Here is a 19,828-nt window from a genome sequence, read left to right on the forward strand (position 1 = left end):
TACATATGTATTTAACATAAATCGCCCAAATAGGGCCCAGTCAACACGATGACAAATTGCTAAGGCTAAAATGCCAATTTAGAGAGCTAGGCTGGCCCAAGCTAGGAATCTGACCTAGCTATAAATCAACACTCCCTCTTAGCTAGGGAGGATTCCTTGAATAATCAAGTTACATTGTGATCATGCTTCATGGACTCTTTCCATGATATTCATCATGCATTCCCATAGAGGATGGTTCCAAGATACATCATGGATTCCTTGCATGATATTCACCATGCATCCCCGCAGAGGGTGAATTCAATATACATCATGGACTCCTTCCATGATACCCATCATTCATACCCGCAGAGGATGGATCCACCTTGCATTGCCCGCAGAGGGTGGAAGAGGGCTTTCACCTCAACTTCTCCTAGAGAAGAATACAACACCACCTTGCATTGCCAGCAGAGGGTGGAGAGAGTTCTTTCACCTCAACTTCTCCTAGAGAAGAATAGAATGTCACCTTGCATTGTCCGCAGAGGGTGGAAGATGCAACTTAGTGCATCACTGGGACTGAGACTCCTCAGCCAAAGTTGTGTTCTTAAAACTCCAAGTCTCTCTCTGAAATATTCAAACTTCACACCAGTTAGAGGCTTTGGTGAGAACATCTGCACTCTGTTCATTAGTGCTGACAAATTTAAGCTGAATGGCACCTCTTTGTACCATATCACAAATGTAGTGATTATGAGTTTCCACATGTTTTGACCTTTCATGAACATGAGATTAGTAGACATCTTAATACAACTCTGATTATCACAATAAATGACAGTGGGTTCCCAAGGTTGTCCGAACAACCTAGGAAGAAGCTTGTGAAGCCACATTGCTTCTCTTGACGCCACACTTGACGCAATGTACTCAGCTTTTGCAGTACTTAATGCAACTGAGGACTTTTTCCTATTGGCCCAGGAGATAACAGTAGAACCCAAACTGAAACAAATTCCTGAAGTGTTCTTCCTATCGGATACACTTCTTGCCCAATCAGAATTAGAGTAGACTTCCAAGGTGATGACAGTGTTGATTGGATACTTCAACCCGTAGCCAACTGTGCCTCGCAAATATCTTAGAATATGCTTGGCTGCAACAAGATGAACATGCTTCGGTTTGTTCATGAACTGGCTAAGGGCACTCGCTGCATAACAAATGTTTGGTCTATGTTAACTAGATATATCAAGGATCCAATCAGCTGTCTGTACTCCGATGGATTTGCAAAATCAGAGTTAACTGTAGAACACTGCAATCCATTATTCAAGATATCAATTCATTTGATCCTTGGCATACTTCTAATTCTAGGGAGTAATGCATTAGGCCTAGTTTTATTGCAAATTCTGAAACTAACTCTTTCTAGTTAGAAATCATATGTAAATCAGATTTAGCATTTCAACATTAAACCGATAGGATCAGCATCATGCTTACAAAATAAGTTTATAGAATATTGTCAATTCTTTCATCAAAGTATTTTACTGAGGATTGTAGGGAACATAGAACTCCCTCTTAATCCTTAATATAAACTGCGACGACCAAATCTTATGAAGATTACATAATATAAGAATCCAATAAGAAAAACAACCATCATAAGTTTTCATAAATCAGAATGAGAAATGCTAATTTCCTTTTCCCTTACTTTCACTATCCACGAAGCACAATCATTATGAACATGGCACACCTTCAGCCATCTTCTCAAGTGAAGGAATGAGCTGAAAGCTTTTATAGTCTCTCATGTCTATTCCCAAGCTCCCTTTGAAGCTTGAAGCATAATAGTTCAAGACTATCTCAAAGAGAAACATCAATGTTAGAATCAAACATGATTCAACATTCCAATAGAATGAATTAATAATAACATGAAAATTCATGAGCATGATTCAAATATAAAAGAACTTATTTCTTTATTGGCTAGACTCCCACACAATCCACCAACGTTCTTAAGTTGTTTCATTTTCAAGCCCATGGATCTCTGATGGCTGCATGGCCTTCGGCCCTTGCCATCACATATTATCTACTTCAGCTCAACGACGACATATTGAAGTTACACGCAAGGGTCGCTTGGAACTTCACCCTTCAACCCTGTGAATTGCCTTAATTCAAATTTGGTGGCCCTCTAGTCATCAATCGCTCTTCCTAAATGAGGTTGCTGGATTCTAAGATGGTCAATTCAAATACCTTCAATCATAGTATAAAACTACACAACATTTTGGAAATTGTTGAACAAATAACAATAAGATAACCATGTTTGTGCAAGAACTGAAAAATGTCATATGTTGATCACATATGATCATATTATTATTGTATTGCAAAAATAATGATTGATCAAAAGAACTAAAACAATTTTATGTCTTCAGAAAAACAATGTACATAAGCTAAGTTGTCTTTCCAGCCAATGCGTAAAACTAATAAGAAGTAATACAGGATAATCATGTAAGCACCAACCACTCAATTGAAGAGACACATTGTATAGTATGAGCACACACATATGATTGATAAATACCAAAAAGAACTGAGGCCACAAAATCTCCATGGTGGGAGCGCCCATATCATTCTAACTGAATAATGTCGGTTCAATAGGTTAGATACTTTTATTCTGCATTGTTCTTAGGTTTCATCATCAAGAAATTGAACAAAGTCTTAAGCATTACTATAAAATGTTTACTTCAAAATGTAATAGGGAGTGTTCCCATACAAACTAAATACCAAGCATATGAGCCACAATGAGTGAAGAAGAATAGACCACTATATATTATATATTTCCAACTTTATGATATATTTAGATCACCGCATCAAAGCATCATCAGTATTGAGATCAATAACATCATTGATATTTGGATCATTGCATATTCCTCATAGCAATCATGAATTTGGGTTAAGAATAATGTTGAGGTATGCATACTCAGAATAGAGAATAACTGAATACCAACTTCCATAACTCGAACTCGGGTTGGAACAAATTTTGTTTGGTTTACAAGCTGTCAGATTATTTCCTTGATTTATGTATTTGGTTAATGGAACTTTTATTCTCCAAACTGTTTGATGCATTTGAAATTTTAGATGACTAGTTTTCTTGTTGATAAGTTTGTATTTCTCTGGCCAGCCATTCTCTTTATTGTTATATATGAGTTATCAGATGTATTGCACTAATGGGATGAAGCTTTGTTTACAGTTTGATGCTGCTGAGGTGAGAGAGGAGATGGAACTTATAGAGCAGAGGTTTGCTACTTAACATTCTGTCTCATCTTCCTCAACTTATTTGTTCTTCTTTCATGCTTTCTATGATGTTTGTAACTTGAAGGTGTTATTCTTCTGCTCTGCCTTAAAAGGAGGAATTTTGAATATTGATTTTGCAGGGCATATGTGGAGCGTGTAGAAATGTTGAAAAAGAAGCAGCAGGAACTATCCATGTCGAAAGTTTCCACACAAGTGAAATCTCCCTCATACATAGGGGCAGAAAGTAGTGATGTTTCTTCGAGTGATGATGATGGTGAAAATGAAGATAACTACTTGATTGATTGGAGAGCTAAGCTCTTCTAGAACATAGATTAAAGTGAACAGTTTAAGTTTGTTGGGGGTAGATGTTTGTAACTTGATGCATAGATAGAATTACACGACTAATTTTATTTTGTAATTCTTTTTACTTTTTTTGTTTAAATAATTTGTCCATGCTTTCCTTTGTTAGATTCAATTGTTCAATTTTATAAAGGATTAATTAATGTAGTTGTTTGTCCTGTTGTCGTCATTGTTCTTGTTCTCATTTGCATTGCTGTCATCCTTCTTGTTATTTGCTGTTGTGTATTGAGGACAATTCTCTACCTACAGTGGTGAAGACATCTCCGCAATTTAAATTAACTAGGACCACTAAAAACCAGTTTATGGAATCTCTACTTAAGCACATGAGTATTTTTGTATTCCATTTTCGTCCGGTGCCAGCTAATCAAGTATTATTCAAATATGAAATGAATTTCGAATTGCTTGAGCTATTGTTAACCTAGAATAAGTCTCTTTTTGAGTGAGATGAAGCAAAAGAAACCAGGATAGAAAATATTCCAAAGAAGCCGATATTCCATGTTTACATCTTTGCTCATCTGAATAAAACACATCTGGTTTCTGCCAGAGTTCAATCGTGTATTCTCATACCCTTTTTGGCCTAAGAAATAGAAGAGGTCGGTAAAATCCCGACAAAACCATTTTGTACAGATTTTGCTCAAAGGATGTTTTTAGACTTCAGCTTTTTAACTTCATCGAAATTGAAAAATCCAAGCCAATTTGGATATTTCAATTTTATTCTCATACAAAATAGTCTGGTCATGGGAATGATGCTATACATTGCGTTGTTTGGAAGTAGAGGATCTACAGGAATGAAAATATTTTAATATTGATAACCGACCGTGTTTTTGTATTTTGCTAAGTGGAGAGGGCACTTGCACAAGATCTTATGCACCTCAGAACAAGTATATGAACTAGTGTATATACCATTAACCTATAGGACAGCTAGTGTTAGATTAAAAAATGACTAATCTCTCTAGAAACAAAGTAACATTACGATAACATAAATTAAAAAGCAAAGAAAAGAGAGGAATTTGACAGAATTCTGATATTTATATTTGTACTCAAAAAGTTGCAATGAAAGAATTGACTTCACATATATAGGTTCTGACATGCATGAGCTAAGATGATATGTGCTCGTATTTTCAATTTTACATTAAATAAATAAATAGAAATTACTTTAAGTAAATTAAATAAATATAAATTACTTAAGTAAATTTAAATACAAGGTGCAATAAATAATTAATTACATCAATGCCTCAAGTGTAGTTAAGGAAAATGAAAAAATGTCTTTGACAAAATAAGCTGGATGATATGCTCATGCAATTTGATAGAACCCCAAGGTGTACTGCACTCTTCACCTCTTCTTCCTAAAAGAAGACAAGGAGAAAACATGAAGTAATATTAGCGCAAGGAGTGGAAGAGGGAGTACTAAATAGCCCTCTAGAAGTGAGCCACTTGCACCACGAGAAGAGTTTGAAGGTGAACACGTGGTTTTTGTTAAGGGTTTGGTGAACATGTTTACAATTTGCTTTGTTGTAGGACAATGTTGAAGATCAATGATTTTCTCTTAGCTAAGATTTTTGATGGTAGTTCATAATGATCATAATATGTTTAGTCGGTGATAAACTAGATTCTTGGAGATTGCAAAAGAACTTTGGTTATTGTTGGTAAACAAATTTGCCTTTTGTTATCCAAGCCTTGTGCTCTTTTTACTTTTCGGGTTTTTGTGTGCCCCCGCATCGCGAATCTTATTGTTTGCTTGATAATATAAGTCTCTTATCATGTCTTTTACGTGTTTTAAAACCTAGTCGCTTGTCCCTTGTATTTCATAATTGTCGCGGGGTTGTGAGTTTCTATAAGTTCCCAGCACACTGACTTGTTTCCTTGGGCTCTTTGTTTTGATCGTTTGGGCTAAAGTTTATGAAAAACTCGAAGTCCTAGTCATTGGTTGTAGAGTTCTAATTTCTCACGACTATGCAATTTAAAGATCTTGCCTCGATTCTTGGGCGCCACCACCTTGTAAAGCGACCCGCATGGACTAACCTTATTTGCTTTCTCTTCTGCACAGTTTTATGGTATATGATATTGAATTTATGAACTTATATTTTGATATGGAAGGAATTATGAAGATGTTTTTGAATCTTTGAATTTTGAAACTTTTTCGTTAAATTGTAATGAACTGTGTTTTTTTGCAATTGCTTTCAATCCTGCTATAACAGACTGCGTATATATTTAATTCTGAAACTTTGATTTTAGATTAAATCATTTGTTAAAGGGTTCTGCTATTCTTTCTTTCCCTAGATATCATTTTATAGTTTTCTCTTATGCATAGTTTTATGGTATATGATATTGAATCTATGAACTCATATTTTGATATGGAAGGAATTATGAAGATGTTTTTGAATCTTTGAATTTTCAAACTTTTTCGTTAAATTGTAACGAACTGTGTTTCTTTGCAATTGCTTTTAGTGTCACTGTGTACACATTTAATTTTGAAACCTTGAGTTTAGATTAAATCATTTGTTAAAGGGTTCTGCCACTCTTTCTTTCCTTGGATATCATTTTTTGGTGTGGAATAAGTAAACTTCGTGTCATTTATCTACATTCACTTCATTATAAAATTAATCTTCACGTCTACTTTCATGGTTGTGGGTAGGTGTTGGTTTGCCTTTTCTGCTTTCTGGTGAAAAACATACCCTTTGTATATCATCCGAAGGTAGTTGTGCCTTGTAAAACAAACAGAGAGAACTTGTAAATACCATTGCAAGCGACTCAACTGTTGGTCAGATTGTCATTGACATGGGAAAAAGAGTATAAAATAGAAGTGGTAAATCTGTTTTTGATAAAAAAGCAGTGTTAACAAGGGCGCTGACCCAATACAAAGAGACCTCAATCCTTCAATGATTAGCGTAAACAATGCTAATTGTTTTTGAAACAAAGCAAAGTTAAGAAGGGTGCTGACCCAACACAAAGCCAAAGGCTATCAAAATTAAAGACCAAGCAGGGGTGCAAACCCCAAAAGGACAAAGTCGGACCGGTTAAACCAACCAGTTAAACAATCAACACCCAAACCAAATCAAGAGGGGGGAGATAACCCCGACTCTTGAGAAAGGAGGGCTTGGGAAAGGTGGTTAGAATTTCCTTTCCGCCTACGACAAACCACCGTCCAGGCAACACTATCAGTAGGAACTTTCGCAGCAGAAACAGGCGAAGAGAACCCTGCACAGTCACTACCAGACTATTGTTGCAGAGCGGCAACAGGCTGTTGCAGAGCAGCAACAGATTGTTGCAGCGGAGCAACAACAAGATAAGGAACGCCAAGAGCAAAGTGAAAGTGAGAAGCAGGAGCAACAGGAGGAGGATCCAAGGGGCGGAAGGGGCCGCAACAACAGTAACATCAACCAGGGCTTCATCAGTTGTAAGGGGCATCTCATCTGAAATAGAATCTGAAGCATTAATCGTCAAGTGGTCCTCCGTAGCATCTTTCCACCAAGTAGCAACACCTTTGCGGTGAGAGAGAGAACAGTCATAAGCAAGGTGACCCGTTGAGAAACACCTTCGACAGCGAAACGGGAGGCAAATGCCACCAATAGTTGGAGAGATCATCATTGTATTGGCAATTTTTCTTTGTGTTTAAGGCTTATAATTTGGGTTTTAGGTGTATGCTTTCGACTAGGAAGGAGGAAAGGCAAAGCTAACATTTGTGCATAGCCATGACACAAATGTGATTGTAAACTTATAATAAAAGGATTAAAGACAAACAACATACAAATCTTTCACTCTGTACCCACTAATGATAATCAAGAGAATGAAGAATAATTCCTTTCTAATAAATGAATAAATCAGAACTCACATAATATGATATTATAGAGAAGGCATCAAAGAATAATTGTAAAAACACAGGAAAATCTGCAATCAAAATGAAATATAAATAAACACACAAATTTAATGAAATATTCTTACTCGAAATTTTCAAGGAACAAATGTTTGGTTGATTTGGTTTTAATGATTTATAGCAAACACGACATATGTAATACCCATAAATTCTTATTATGACAAGAACAAATTCATAGATTTAGTTTTTCTAAGATTGCAACTATTATTATTTCTAGACACCATTACCATCCTTCTTCTGGTTAACATTATTCTAAACTAACCACAAAATGTTAACTACTAGGGATGCTACCTCCATCTAATGTTGATTTACATATTGCCTTGATTGTATTTGGCGCCCAATCCTTCATACATGACACAATAATTATGAAGGGGCAAAACTACGATTTTGAAGACAAAAATCAAATTGGTAATTCATTGCTACAATATGGCAGAATAATCGTTCAATGCTCCCAAAACCCCACGCATGTTGTCTGTAGACTTAGAATGAAGTTCTGAATCACGTGGTAGAAATCCTTCTCACAACAATAGGAATGTTGTTGACCAATGAAACCTGGGGTCATGTCCTGGGTGCAGATGACAAGGTTTTCGTCCTGTGTATATGCTGCTTGTAGAGCTCATAATTCAATAAGAGAAGACAAAACATAATAATCCTCTCAATCATCGACCTCCCTTTAAATAATAGCTTCAACAAAAAGTATCGATCCATCTAGAAACCTCCTTAAGAAACTTGGGCACAATTTCCAGTGATGTGTAAATTATTAAATTGATCCCCATAATGATTCGCATAGGAGAAATACCGTTGTAACTTAAATATTGCCCCAACTTAAATCATAACGATGAGTTCATTTAATCTCCAATCATTAGCTTTTTGGGCTAGAAATAAAATTATTCACTTATTCCCTTGTTAAATTTATTAATCCTAGCTTGGGGAATACTGCAGGCTAGAATTTGATTCCTTGTAGCATGCCATTGAAGAGGGGACATGATAGTCCTCCCTTCTTGAGATTGATGGCCCTCCATCAATTGCAAATTGGGGTGTTTTAGGATCTCTTCTCCTTCTCAGACATCATCTTCAATTGGTAAGTCTTTCCATTTTATCAGATATTCACGAACCACCTTATTCCTCAACCTCCTTTCCCTCCAATCAACAATGCCTTCAGGAACTAGTACTAAATTAACTTCTTCATCCAAAGGTGGCAACTCTGGTGACGACACAATATGCTAGCCCAATGCTCTTTTCAAATAGGAGACATGAAATACATTGTGAATCTTACTACCTTCAGGAAGTTCTAGCTCATATGCAACTTCACCTATCCTCCTAAGAATCCTATAGGGGCTGAAGAATCACAGTTTCAATTTTTTTGCTCTGGTCTTCTTTAAAGATGTTTGTCTGTAAGGTTGAAGGCGTAAGAAAATTAGATCTCCAACCTCGAAAGTTCTTTCAACACGATGTCTATTTGTGAACATCTTCTACTGATTCTGTGTGTGTTGAATGTTGTACTTCAATGCTTGGAGAATATCCTGGTAAGTTTGAACTGTCTCCTTAGCTTGGGGTACTTTGCTATCTTCAAATGCCAAATCTATGAATGCAAGTGCATCATATCCGTATAGTGCTTTGAAAGGTGGCATGCTTATAGACATGTGATAGGTAGTATTGTAGCAATACTCACCTAGATAGAGCCATCTCACCCATGCACACTATTGTCCCGTTATAGAATTGCGTAGGTACACTTCTAACCACTTGTTCACTACTTTTGTTCAGCCATCCGTTTGAGGATGGTAGCTGGTACTGGGTGTCAATTCAGTTCCCACTAACTTGAACAAATCCTGCCAAAACATGCTCATGAATCTACTGTCTTTGTCGCTGACAATGGTTTTGGGGAGTCTGCGCAATCTAAAGACTTCTCTAAAGAATAGTTATGCAATCTGTAGGAACTGCAAAGAAGTGGGCATATTTTGTGTTTATCGACTACCACAAATATGCAATCCTTTCACTAGACATGAGGAAGTCCGGTAATGAAATCCATCGAGAATCCTGTCCACTTTTGCTCAGGAATAGGAAGTGGCAAAGAAGGCTTGCTGGAAACGTGTGCTCAGACTTGTTCTGTTGACAAGTCAAACACTCTCGAACATGCCGCAAGACATCACCTTTTAACCCTTTCCATGTAAATCTCTCATGTACCTAGCGATAGGTCTTGAAGAAGCCTTGATGACCTACCATGGGTGCATCATGTAGTGCTTTCAAAATTTTGGCCTTCAATTTAGAGCCAGATACAAGGAAAATTTTGTTCTTGTAGTAGATGACATTGTCTATCATTGAATATCTGTCATCTTGTACCTTTCCATCCAACAAATCTGAAGCAAAAGAATTCTTCACATATTCTGTAATTAACTGGGATTTCCAATCAGAGGAAATCTCTGTGAGAGAGCACAATGTCGGTTTCCTGGATAATGCATCAACAACTATATCATTTTTTCTCTTAACATATTCAACATCAAAATCATAAGCTTGTACTTTACTCACCCATTTTTGTTGCCGTTCAGTCAAGTCTTTCTGCTCCAGGAAATATTTGAGGCTGTTATGATCAGTGTGTACCACAAATTTCGCCCCCACTAGGTACTGTTTAAATTTTGCTAGCGCGTGCATGATGGCCAACATTTTCTTATCATAAGTTGAATGAAGCCTCTCAACATCATTAAGCTTCCTGGTCTCATAAGTAATCGGGTGTCAGTTTTGCATAAACACAACTCCTATACCCTATCTCGAAACATCATATTTCAGGACGAATGACTATGTGAAGTCTGGTAAAGCTAGAATTGGACAAGTGGTCATAGCATCCTTAAGCTGATCAAAAAGCTTTCTGTGCTTCTTCTAACCACAAGAAGGCCCCCTTCTTGGTCAAGTCCGTCAAAGGAGATGCTAGCTATGAAAATCCTTTAACAAAACGCCTGTAATATGAACATAAGCCAAGAAAGCCACACAACTCCATTATGATTGTTGGTGGTAGCCAGTCCAAGATCGCTTGAATTTTATCCTGGTGCACTTTGACTCCTTCAACACTGATGACATGTCCTAGATACAAAATTTTTGTCATTCCAAATTCGCATTTGGAAGCCTTTGCATACAATGATTGTGTTTTTTATGATGCCCAAGACAACATCAAGATGATGTAGATGATCACCCCATGTCCTGCTATAAATCAAGATATCATCGAAGAAAACTAGAACAAATCTCCTCAACTATTCTCAAAACACATGATTCATACAAGACTGAAATGTTGCCGACGCATTTGTGAGTCCAAAGGGCATGACCAGGAACTCAAAATTCCCATAATGGCAACATAAAATGGTCTTGTGAATGTCCTCCTCTTTAACCCGTATCTGATGATATCTAGAGCGAAGATCGATTTTGGAAAAGTACACGACCTCATGTAACTCATTGATCTTGGGTATGTGATATCTGTTTTTAATAGTCTTCTTCTCCAACGCCCTATAGTCTATGCACATGCGCATAGTCCCATCTTTTTTCTTTACCAGAACTACCAATGAGGCAAATGGGATCGAACTAGGCCGTATATGACCCATGCTGAGAAGCTCCTTAATTGTCTTCTCAATTTTCTCCTTGAAGTGCTGATGACAATAGGGTGTGGTAATTATTGATTTCGTGCCTTGGTTTACTATTGGAGGTAGGCTTGATGGTTACAAAACACTGGGCTGCCCAATCAACATCACCAAATATAGCCTGCATCCTCTTGGCTGATACAACTCGTGGACCACCATCGGACATTGCCTTAAGCACCATCTTCTTACTATCCACCATAAATTCTAGTTGCATCTGTTTGAAATCTTGAACATAATGTTCAAATGGCTCAAACCACTCCAATCCCAAAACAACATCTATGTTATCAAGCCTAAGAACATAAAAATCACTTGTCAATGTGTAGTCACCAATCTGTATACTTATCTGAGGTACTACCCTGGTGCAAGTCAATGGGAAGCCATTTGCAACTATAACATTAAATTTGGGAAACTCCTCAGCTAGAAGTCCATGTTTCAGTACTAGTCCCTCATCTATGAAGTTGTGTGTGGCTCCATTGTCCACTAAACACACCATTCATTGCCCTTTAAGTACACCTTTCAATCGGAAAGACCGACTGCGAGGAACTCCTGAAAGAGCTGCAATGCATGGGGTTTCTTTTGTTGGAGTGTCTTCCAGTTCTATTTGTGGCTGATCCTCCTGTGCAGTATCCTCATCAATACTAATCTCTTGCTCATCCTGCTCTTCATCTTCAAATATTACCTCAATCAGCTGCACTTTGCCTTTACCAAGGCAACGATGGCCGAGCTCCCATGGTCCCTTACAATTAAAACATAACTTTTTCCTGCGCAATTCATTTCTAGATTCCTATTTTGATTTTGGTGGAATCTTCCTTTGCTGTTTGAAACCTTTTTGTTTTGTTTGAAATCCACCAAAGGTCTTCTTTTGTGGCTGGAAGAGATGTGTGGTCTCTAAGTCAAGTGCTAGGCCAATGGCATCATGAAGTGTGCTAGGCTTACAAGCCTTCACCAAACCCCACAATCTATCACTCAGACCCTCAACAAATAGCATGGTAACACACTTCTTGGACATGTTGGGAACCATAATTGTTATTTTTTGAAATTCGTTGATATACGATTCAACATGACCAACCTGCTTCAACTATGCCAACTCCCTATAATAAACCTCAACATCCTTCTTATCAAACCGTACAATTAATTTATTAACAAATTCCTCATATGAATGAATTAATGCATGATCCTACGTAACTAGTCCATTGTGCCACTAGTCATACGCAACACCATCCAAATGCATCGTGGCAAATTGTATGGCATTGTCTTCTTCCATCGGTTTGAGTGACATGAATGTGTCAAGTTTGTGGACCCAAGATCTGACACTCAACTATCCATTGCCATCAAAAGTTGGTAAGGGTATTTTATTCAATGCATCTTTATATTCCACCAGTTGAGCACCTTGTCTAACCTATCCCCTAGGCCTCCCATCTTGCTTGTTTAAGCGGTACCTATCCTTATCCTTCAGTTGGTCCATAAATTGATTTAAATTCATTAATCCCCCAACCTACTCTGGAAGTTCCATGTAGTCATCATATGCAGCCATCACATCATCCGTGATATGAGTTTCTTCAGGTACTTCCTCAGGTATCGCTTCCTCTTCAGTTTGTCTAGGTAGAAAAGTAGGGCGAAGAGGTCTGTCAGGCCGTCTGATTGCTGTCCTAACAACATTAGAATTTGTCTTGTCTTGATTTTCATGTCCAACATTGACTCTACTAGGAACACTACTTGATCTTCTTGACCTAGACCGGTCCATTCTCATTTGTCCCATAGAAGTGATCAAACGATCCTGAAGCTGCTGCATCATTTGCTGCTACTATTGCTGCTGAGCAAATGCTGTCAGAAAGTCATTAATTTGATTGTTTAATTGCGTTGGTGGACTTTCAGCTCTTCTATCACCGATTACTGTTTCTGCTGGTCTGATTTCCGCTCCTTCTTGGTAACCTGACTTACTTCTTGTGTTATATCTGTGTGTTACATACTCTCTAGAATGCATATAACCACTTTACACCAACTGCATTGGTTCAGGAGCAAAATGCACACACAATTTTTGACACGCAACCACACAAATCACTCTTAGACTGACATGCACAAAAAATTTCCACACAGGTCGACATAAACAGTGGCTCTGATACCACTGAAATATTCTTGAAATTTTCAAAGAATAGATGCTTGCTTGATTTGGTTTTAATAATTTATAACAAACAACACATATGTAATACCCAAAAATTCTTATTATGATAAGAACAAATTCACAGAATGAGTTTTTCTGAGATTGTAGCTATCATTATTTCCCAACACCATTACCATCCTTCTTCTGGTTAACATTATTCTAAACTAACCACAACATGTTAACTAATAGGGATGTTACCTCCATCTGATGCTGATTTACATATTGCCTTGACTGTGTTTGGCTCCCAATCCTTCATGCATGGCACAATAATTATTAAGGGGAAAAACTGCAATTCTGAAGACAAAAATCAGATTGGTAATTCGCTGCTACAGTATGGCAGAATAATCGTTCAATGCTCCCAAAACCCCACACATGCTGTCTATAGGCCGAGGATAAAGTTCTGAATCACATGGTAGAAATCCTTCTGTCACAACAATAGGAATGCTGTTGACCAATTAGACCTGGGGTTACGTCTAGGGTGCAGATGACAGGGTTTTCGTCATGTGTGTATGCTTCTTGTAGAGCTCATAATTCAATAAGAGAAGACAAAACATAATAATCCTCTCGAGCATCGACCTCCCTTTAAATAATAGCTTCAACAAAAAACATCGATCTATCTAGAAACATCCTTAAGAAACATAGGCACAATTTCCAATGATGTGTAAATTATTAAATTGACCCCCATAATGGTTCTCCTAGGAAAAATTACGTTGTAACTTAAATATGGCCCCAAATTAAGTCATAATGATTAGTTATAACATTTAATCTCCAATCATTAGCTTTTTGGGCTACAAATAAAGTTATTCTTATTCCGTTGTTAAAAAATATTAATCCTAGCTTGGGGAATACTCTAGGCCCAAATTTGACTCACTGTAGCTTGTCATTGAAGAGGGGATATGACATTCAAAATATCTCCTCCATTTCTTTGATAAAAACAAAGAAATCACAGGCTCATATGTCCCTGTACAAAAGAAAAAAACTCATAAGAAAATAAAACATATGGTCTTCAACTTATCTCGTGGGCATTATACCATTCAACTCTACGTAATAAAGAAGCTTGATAATGAAATTGCCAACTTAGAGAGTAATTTGCTTCTGATATAGAGCTTGGACTTTTAAGTCTATCTACATCCATTCAGGGATCAACATTTTTCATCTTTCTTTTGGATATTCTACCACTGCTTATCTCCACATGATCACCGAAATCAATCTTAATATTCTTTTTATTATCTCCTTTAATTCTAGCAAAATTTTAGCTTTTGTTAAGACTTTGGCTCTTCCATAGAGATCATGACTGAACAATTCTGGGCCAGATTCCACATCATTTTTTATTCTTGCAATGCCAAAATTTGCGAGTATTAAACCTCCTTATCTTGCATGTCATGGTCATCAATATTGTGGCTGTAAATTGATTATTTTTCCACATCAACAAAATACATGGTATCTGTCTTTTGATTAAGAAAAATGGATAGTGCCTCAGAAGCATTAGGAAATAAGTCCACCCTTGCACTATTATCGACCAAAATATGTAAGAGTTTCTTATTTGAGTTTGACATTGGCAGAGGAAGTACTTGAGATATGGAATAAGGTAGCCTATATGACTTCCGTTTAGTGCATCTTTCATCATGATCATGTACAACCATAGCAAACATTTATTACCATATAAAGAGGATCAACAAATGAAGATACTGTACTGTGTTGGGCTAACAGATTAGTGGGTAAGTGTGCCAAGATGGTGAACAAAAAAGGGGGTACAAGTGGCCCTTTTTTTTTTCTTCTAAAAATAGGTAAACTTAAACTTCAAAGAGATATTTGAAAGTCATGCACTCAAAACTAGGAGTTGAGAAAAGAATAAGAATTGTATTATTCTGAATCTAGTTTCTAAATTACTAAAGTTTTTTAAAATTGGATAAGATTAAGAGGGTCAAACCTCTCGCGTATGAAAAACTGTTTCTGAAATTTTCAGAAAAACATAACATAGTTGTTTTTGTGCGTTGCACAAAATATATAGCTTGATTTAGTATTTTGCAAAACCCTTTGGTAGGATGATAGGTAAGAGTGAGATCTAGAAGTTGTGTATTTTTTGTAATTTTTCGTTGAGTATTTTTTTAATGATTTTTTTAAGTGACTGCAACCTGAAAATTTGGTACCTGTTCGTGTGTCGAGCATAACTTGCATCAAAATATTCGAAAATGCAAACTTCTTTTTTAAAAGTGTATAGAATCTAGTGTAGAACAATAATACGTAATTTATTTTGAATTTGGTCAAGTATATCAAAGTTGTTAAAAAAAATGGTAGACATATGTTTGTGAGGACTGTCAAGGCATTGGTAAAGAAAATTAAAGTTTACTATGCTAATGTTGTCCAAAAATAGAAAAAATTATATGGTCATAAAATTGAGAAGATGTGTGAGATTATGGTGGTAATTTTGGAGATACCCACTTGATCATTAGTAAACCTGATGACGACGAAATTGATAAATCATGTTGGAAGATGAAAAAACATGTAAAGGGACAAAAATGGAGGGAAAATGGGTTTGCAAGGCTTATGGTCGTTTTCCAACCCTCTTACCAAGTCAAAACACACACGGGTTTTGATGTGCAAGATAACCCGCTTGGGTTTTGAAAAACAAAAAGTACCATTCATAGTTCTACATAACCCATACTGGTTATGTAAAAGTAAAACCATCATTTTGAGTTTCACAAAACCCGTATGGATTATGAAGACATCAAAATGTATGCTTGTAAAATTAGTATTTACTACACATATGTATAGACATACATATATAATATGTGTTTATGTATGTATATATGCATATCTATAGTTATATATACATATATTTATATAGATATATGTATATATGTTTGTATACATGCATGTCTCTCTTCTTTTCCTCTCTCTCGTCTTGCTTCCCCCATCATCGCCTCTATCTATTCTGAGTCCTAATTATCCTCCTTTAGTTCTATTTGTTGGTGTAAATAATTATTCATCTTGGATATTATTACACCTTACTTAAATTTACTTAGGAAATGCATTTCATAGTAGTTTGGGTATGAGACACTTGGATGTTTGTGCCACATTGGGACAATGTGTGTAGGAGAATTTCCACCTTTTATGGTGTGATCTTGTTACTACTCTATCATATCCACTTATTGTGGAGTGATAATTCCAACTTCGGTGGGTGATCCACCTCATGTGAAATATTTTATTGTTTCTCCTACCTACCACACCTATTTTCTACCTACCCTTGTTTCTTATTGAACCACATGTCATGTTTGTGTACTCACATATCCCTATAGCCTTGCCTATATAAGCAGGCTCATATTCATTGTATGTAGCGATTGATTGATGATCCAGTTGATCAGTATTTTCTTGATTGAATACAGTTTATTCCTATCATCTATTTTGTTCTCTCTTATTTATGTTTTCCATTGCCTCTAGATCTTGGAAAAATCTCACATGGTATCAGCGACATTAGAGTGTCATTGGTTTGCCAATTGAGAGAAATTTGATGCTATTTGGGGTTGTGTATTTTGGAGCTTTCTATTGTAGGTTATTATTAAAGCTTGATGGGTCAAATCTGAGGTTACCAGTGGATTGAGGAGGTCCAAGAAAGTTAGTTTTTCCTTTTGTTTCATCCAAATCGGACTTCAGAGGCCAAATCTAGAGGCATTTGAAGTTTGAAGCTACGATGGAAATTTTTCAGAAATTATAATTTTGCAAAAAATTTTCAAATAGTTGTATCTCACTCATCCGTACTCTTTTTTTCGAGAATTTGTTTTTGTTTTGGGGTGCAATTTCGTGATTTGTATAATGGTGCATGAGTTTTCTGATTTTCGGATACAAGTTTTTCTGAAATTGTGAAATCCTGATTTTTACAATTTTGGAGGCTTCGTTTGGGCTCATATGGGCTCCTTTTCAGGTGCCATTTTTTTTGAAAGTGCATAATTTTTTGTCTACTTTCATAATCTACCATTTATTTGTAGTGATCTTGAGTAGAAATTGTAATTTCAGTATTTGGTCATTTTTTGGCATATTTGGTACTTGTATTTTGCTGGGAACTCAGTTTAGATCACTAGCAGTATTTGTTGAAGTCTCTTATATCTCATTTTGATAAATTGTAAAATTTAAATCAGAAGTCCACTTTGCCTTATTTCGCAAGGTGCCCATTGTATATGTACTAAGTGTAAAGTGCCAAATCATGATCTTAAGGGGGGGGGGGTTTCTTGATTGAGTAATTTGGGGGGGTGTCTTGTGTGATTGTGCCTCTCTCTATCTTGTGTTTTTTCCTTTTTGCTGATATGGGTTCTCTTAAGTTTCCTCTCTTAACTCCTCATAATTATTCTACTTGAAAAATTGATGCATGGAGTAAACTTATGAAAAAAAGGACTAACTCATTATATTGATGGAACTATTGTTGCTCCCGCTGATCCTAAGGCTGATCCTGTTGGTCACTTGAATTGGATCACTAAAAATATCATGACAATTGGTACCTTAAGAAAGTATGTATCAAAGGATCTCATTTTTCATATTGAGAAATGTACTCTAATCAAGGATGCTTGGTAGAAGTTTCAAGACTTGTATGGTCAAGTTGATGAGATTAGGGGATATCAAATTGATAGTGATCTCACCATGTTAGATCCCAAGAACTTTGATACTATACAAGATTATGTCACTAAGGCAAAAGAGTTGTGGGCACAACTCAAGGATTGTGGCATTGATAAGAAGGATACTCAATTGATCTTCAACTTGATGGGAAAGCTTCCATAAGAATATGCATCATTTGTTTCTAGTTTCCAAACCCATAGGATGACAATGGGTTCAAACTACACAATGCTTACATTTGATGCTTTCGCCGAAATGTTGATGATGGAACAAACTAAGTTGATAAGCATGGGCATTCTTAAGACTTCTAAGTCTCAAACATTAGTGGTAAATCAAGGGAACAAAGGAAATCAAGGAAAGGACAACTCCAACAAGAAGAAATGGCAACCAAAGCCTAAGGACAAAGCACCATCTTCTCCACAACAAGGAGATTCATCCTCTTCCAAGAGGGACAATTCACCAAAGAGAGAGAGACCTACTTGTGCCTATTGTAAAAATTTTGGTCATGAGGAGCGCCATTCTAAGAAGATTGATGAGCTCACACACATCCTCAAAAAGCATAACATTGATTTGTCTAATGTCTACAAGAAGGATGATTCATCAACTTCTACTTCCTCACAATCAAAAGGGAAAGGGCAAGCATTCATGGCTTCTACAAGTGGGAAGATTCACTCTTTTGGGACAAGAAAAGGAAAAGCTCTTTGTGTTACTACAAGTCATGATTCAGGGGCTTCTCATCATATGGCATCTTCGTAGTCTATATTTTTTACATTTGAGCCTTGCACCATGCCGCAGATTTTGATGGGCAATTATACATACATGGATGTGATTGGGAAAGGATCTATTGCCATTGGGGATAACTCCTTCAATGACGTGTTGTGTGTACCCCACTTGACAAACAATCTCCTTTCCATCTATCAAATCACACATGGTGCAACAAAGAGAATTGTGGAGTTCACACCCGAGTCAGTTTTCATTAGAGACTTGGAGACTAGAGGTATCATTGCATCTAGGGTGGTTGATCATGCATCTCGGTTATACTCCTTTTCATATTTTGTTTGATGATAATGATTTCACATATGATGATTCTTCACATGATGATCACACTTCTTGTGATGGTTCACATTTTGAGGAGAACTTTGGGTACTTGAACTTAGGTGTTCTCACATGTGGCCCCGTTCTTAAGCCTTGTGCTTCATCTCCTCGTATTGATATCACATCACCTATTGCACCTGATGATGTAGATAGTGCGACAGTTTTTCATTCATGTGATTCAGTGCTGCAGGATATATCTTGTCTTGCAGCTTCAACTTATTGGGATGATTACTTGACAGACATTGTAGGTTTGTTTGTGGAATCCTACATTACAGATTTGGGAGACATCATTGATGATATTCATCTTCTCTTTGATGAAGATGACCCTTCTTCAATTTTTGCGAGGGAACACTCTGACCCTCTTGCTCATTCTCTACATGATCATTCTTTCGAGGTTGATATGATTGTGGATACTTATGTACAACAGTTGGAGAAGGTCTCTTTATGTTTAGAGGAGACATGTGAGTCTTTGAGAGTTTTCTACTTTCATCTCCACTAGATCTTGGAGTGCCTTTTTCAGCAGTGTGGGGCAGTATACCACCTTTGGAGGGGGCATCTTTCATCATTGATATGGGGACACTTGAGCAGGTTTCAGAGATTCCATTCATCATAATTTTCTTTCATACATCTTCCCTTCATGATTGGGGAGACTTCATGGATACACATTTGGTTTTGTTTCTTCCTAAGGGGAGGAATGTTGTTCAACATTCATGAAGCAGTTTCTTCATTCATCATTGAGCTTCTACCATTGGTGCAGATTCTATATTGAGGGGGGGCTTCCTAGCTTCTCTTCTCTTGTATGGGGGGGGACTTTTTCCTCACATGGGGTTTTGTTCCTTATATAATTCTATGAGAGTTTTCTTTTATAGCTTTCAT

At 36.8% G+C, this 19,828-nt stretch overlaps 1 protein-coding gene across 1 annotated transcript in view; it reads left to right on the top strand.

Moving 5' to 3' along the window:
• Positions 1 to 3,702, top strand: part of LOC131053208 (protein ABA AND ROS SENSITIVE 1) — a 90,652-nt gene extending 86,950 nt beyond the window's left edge. Inside the window, exons 6-7 of the mRNA XM_059208121.1 lie at positions 3,155 to 3,237; positions 3,375 to 3,702. Of these exons, the coding sequence (XP_059064104.1) occupies positions 3,155 to 3,237; positions 3,375 to 3,558 (267 nt within the window). The 3' untranslated portion in view covers positions 3,559 to 3,702. The remainder of the gene's footprint in view (positions 1 to 3,154; positions 3,238 to 3,374) is intronic.
• Positions 3,703 to 19,828: the final 16,126 nt, after the last annotated feature.

Source organism: Cryptomeria japonica, chromosome 7, assembly GCF_030272615.1.
Source record: "Cryptomeria japonica chromosome 7, Sugi_1.0, whole genome shotgun sequence".
Lineage (NCBI taxonomy): Eukaryota > Viridiplantae > Streptophyta > Pinopsida > Cupressales > Cupressaceae > Cryptomeria > Cryptomeria japonica.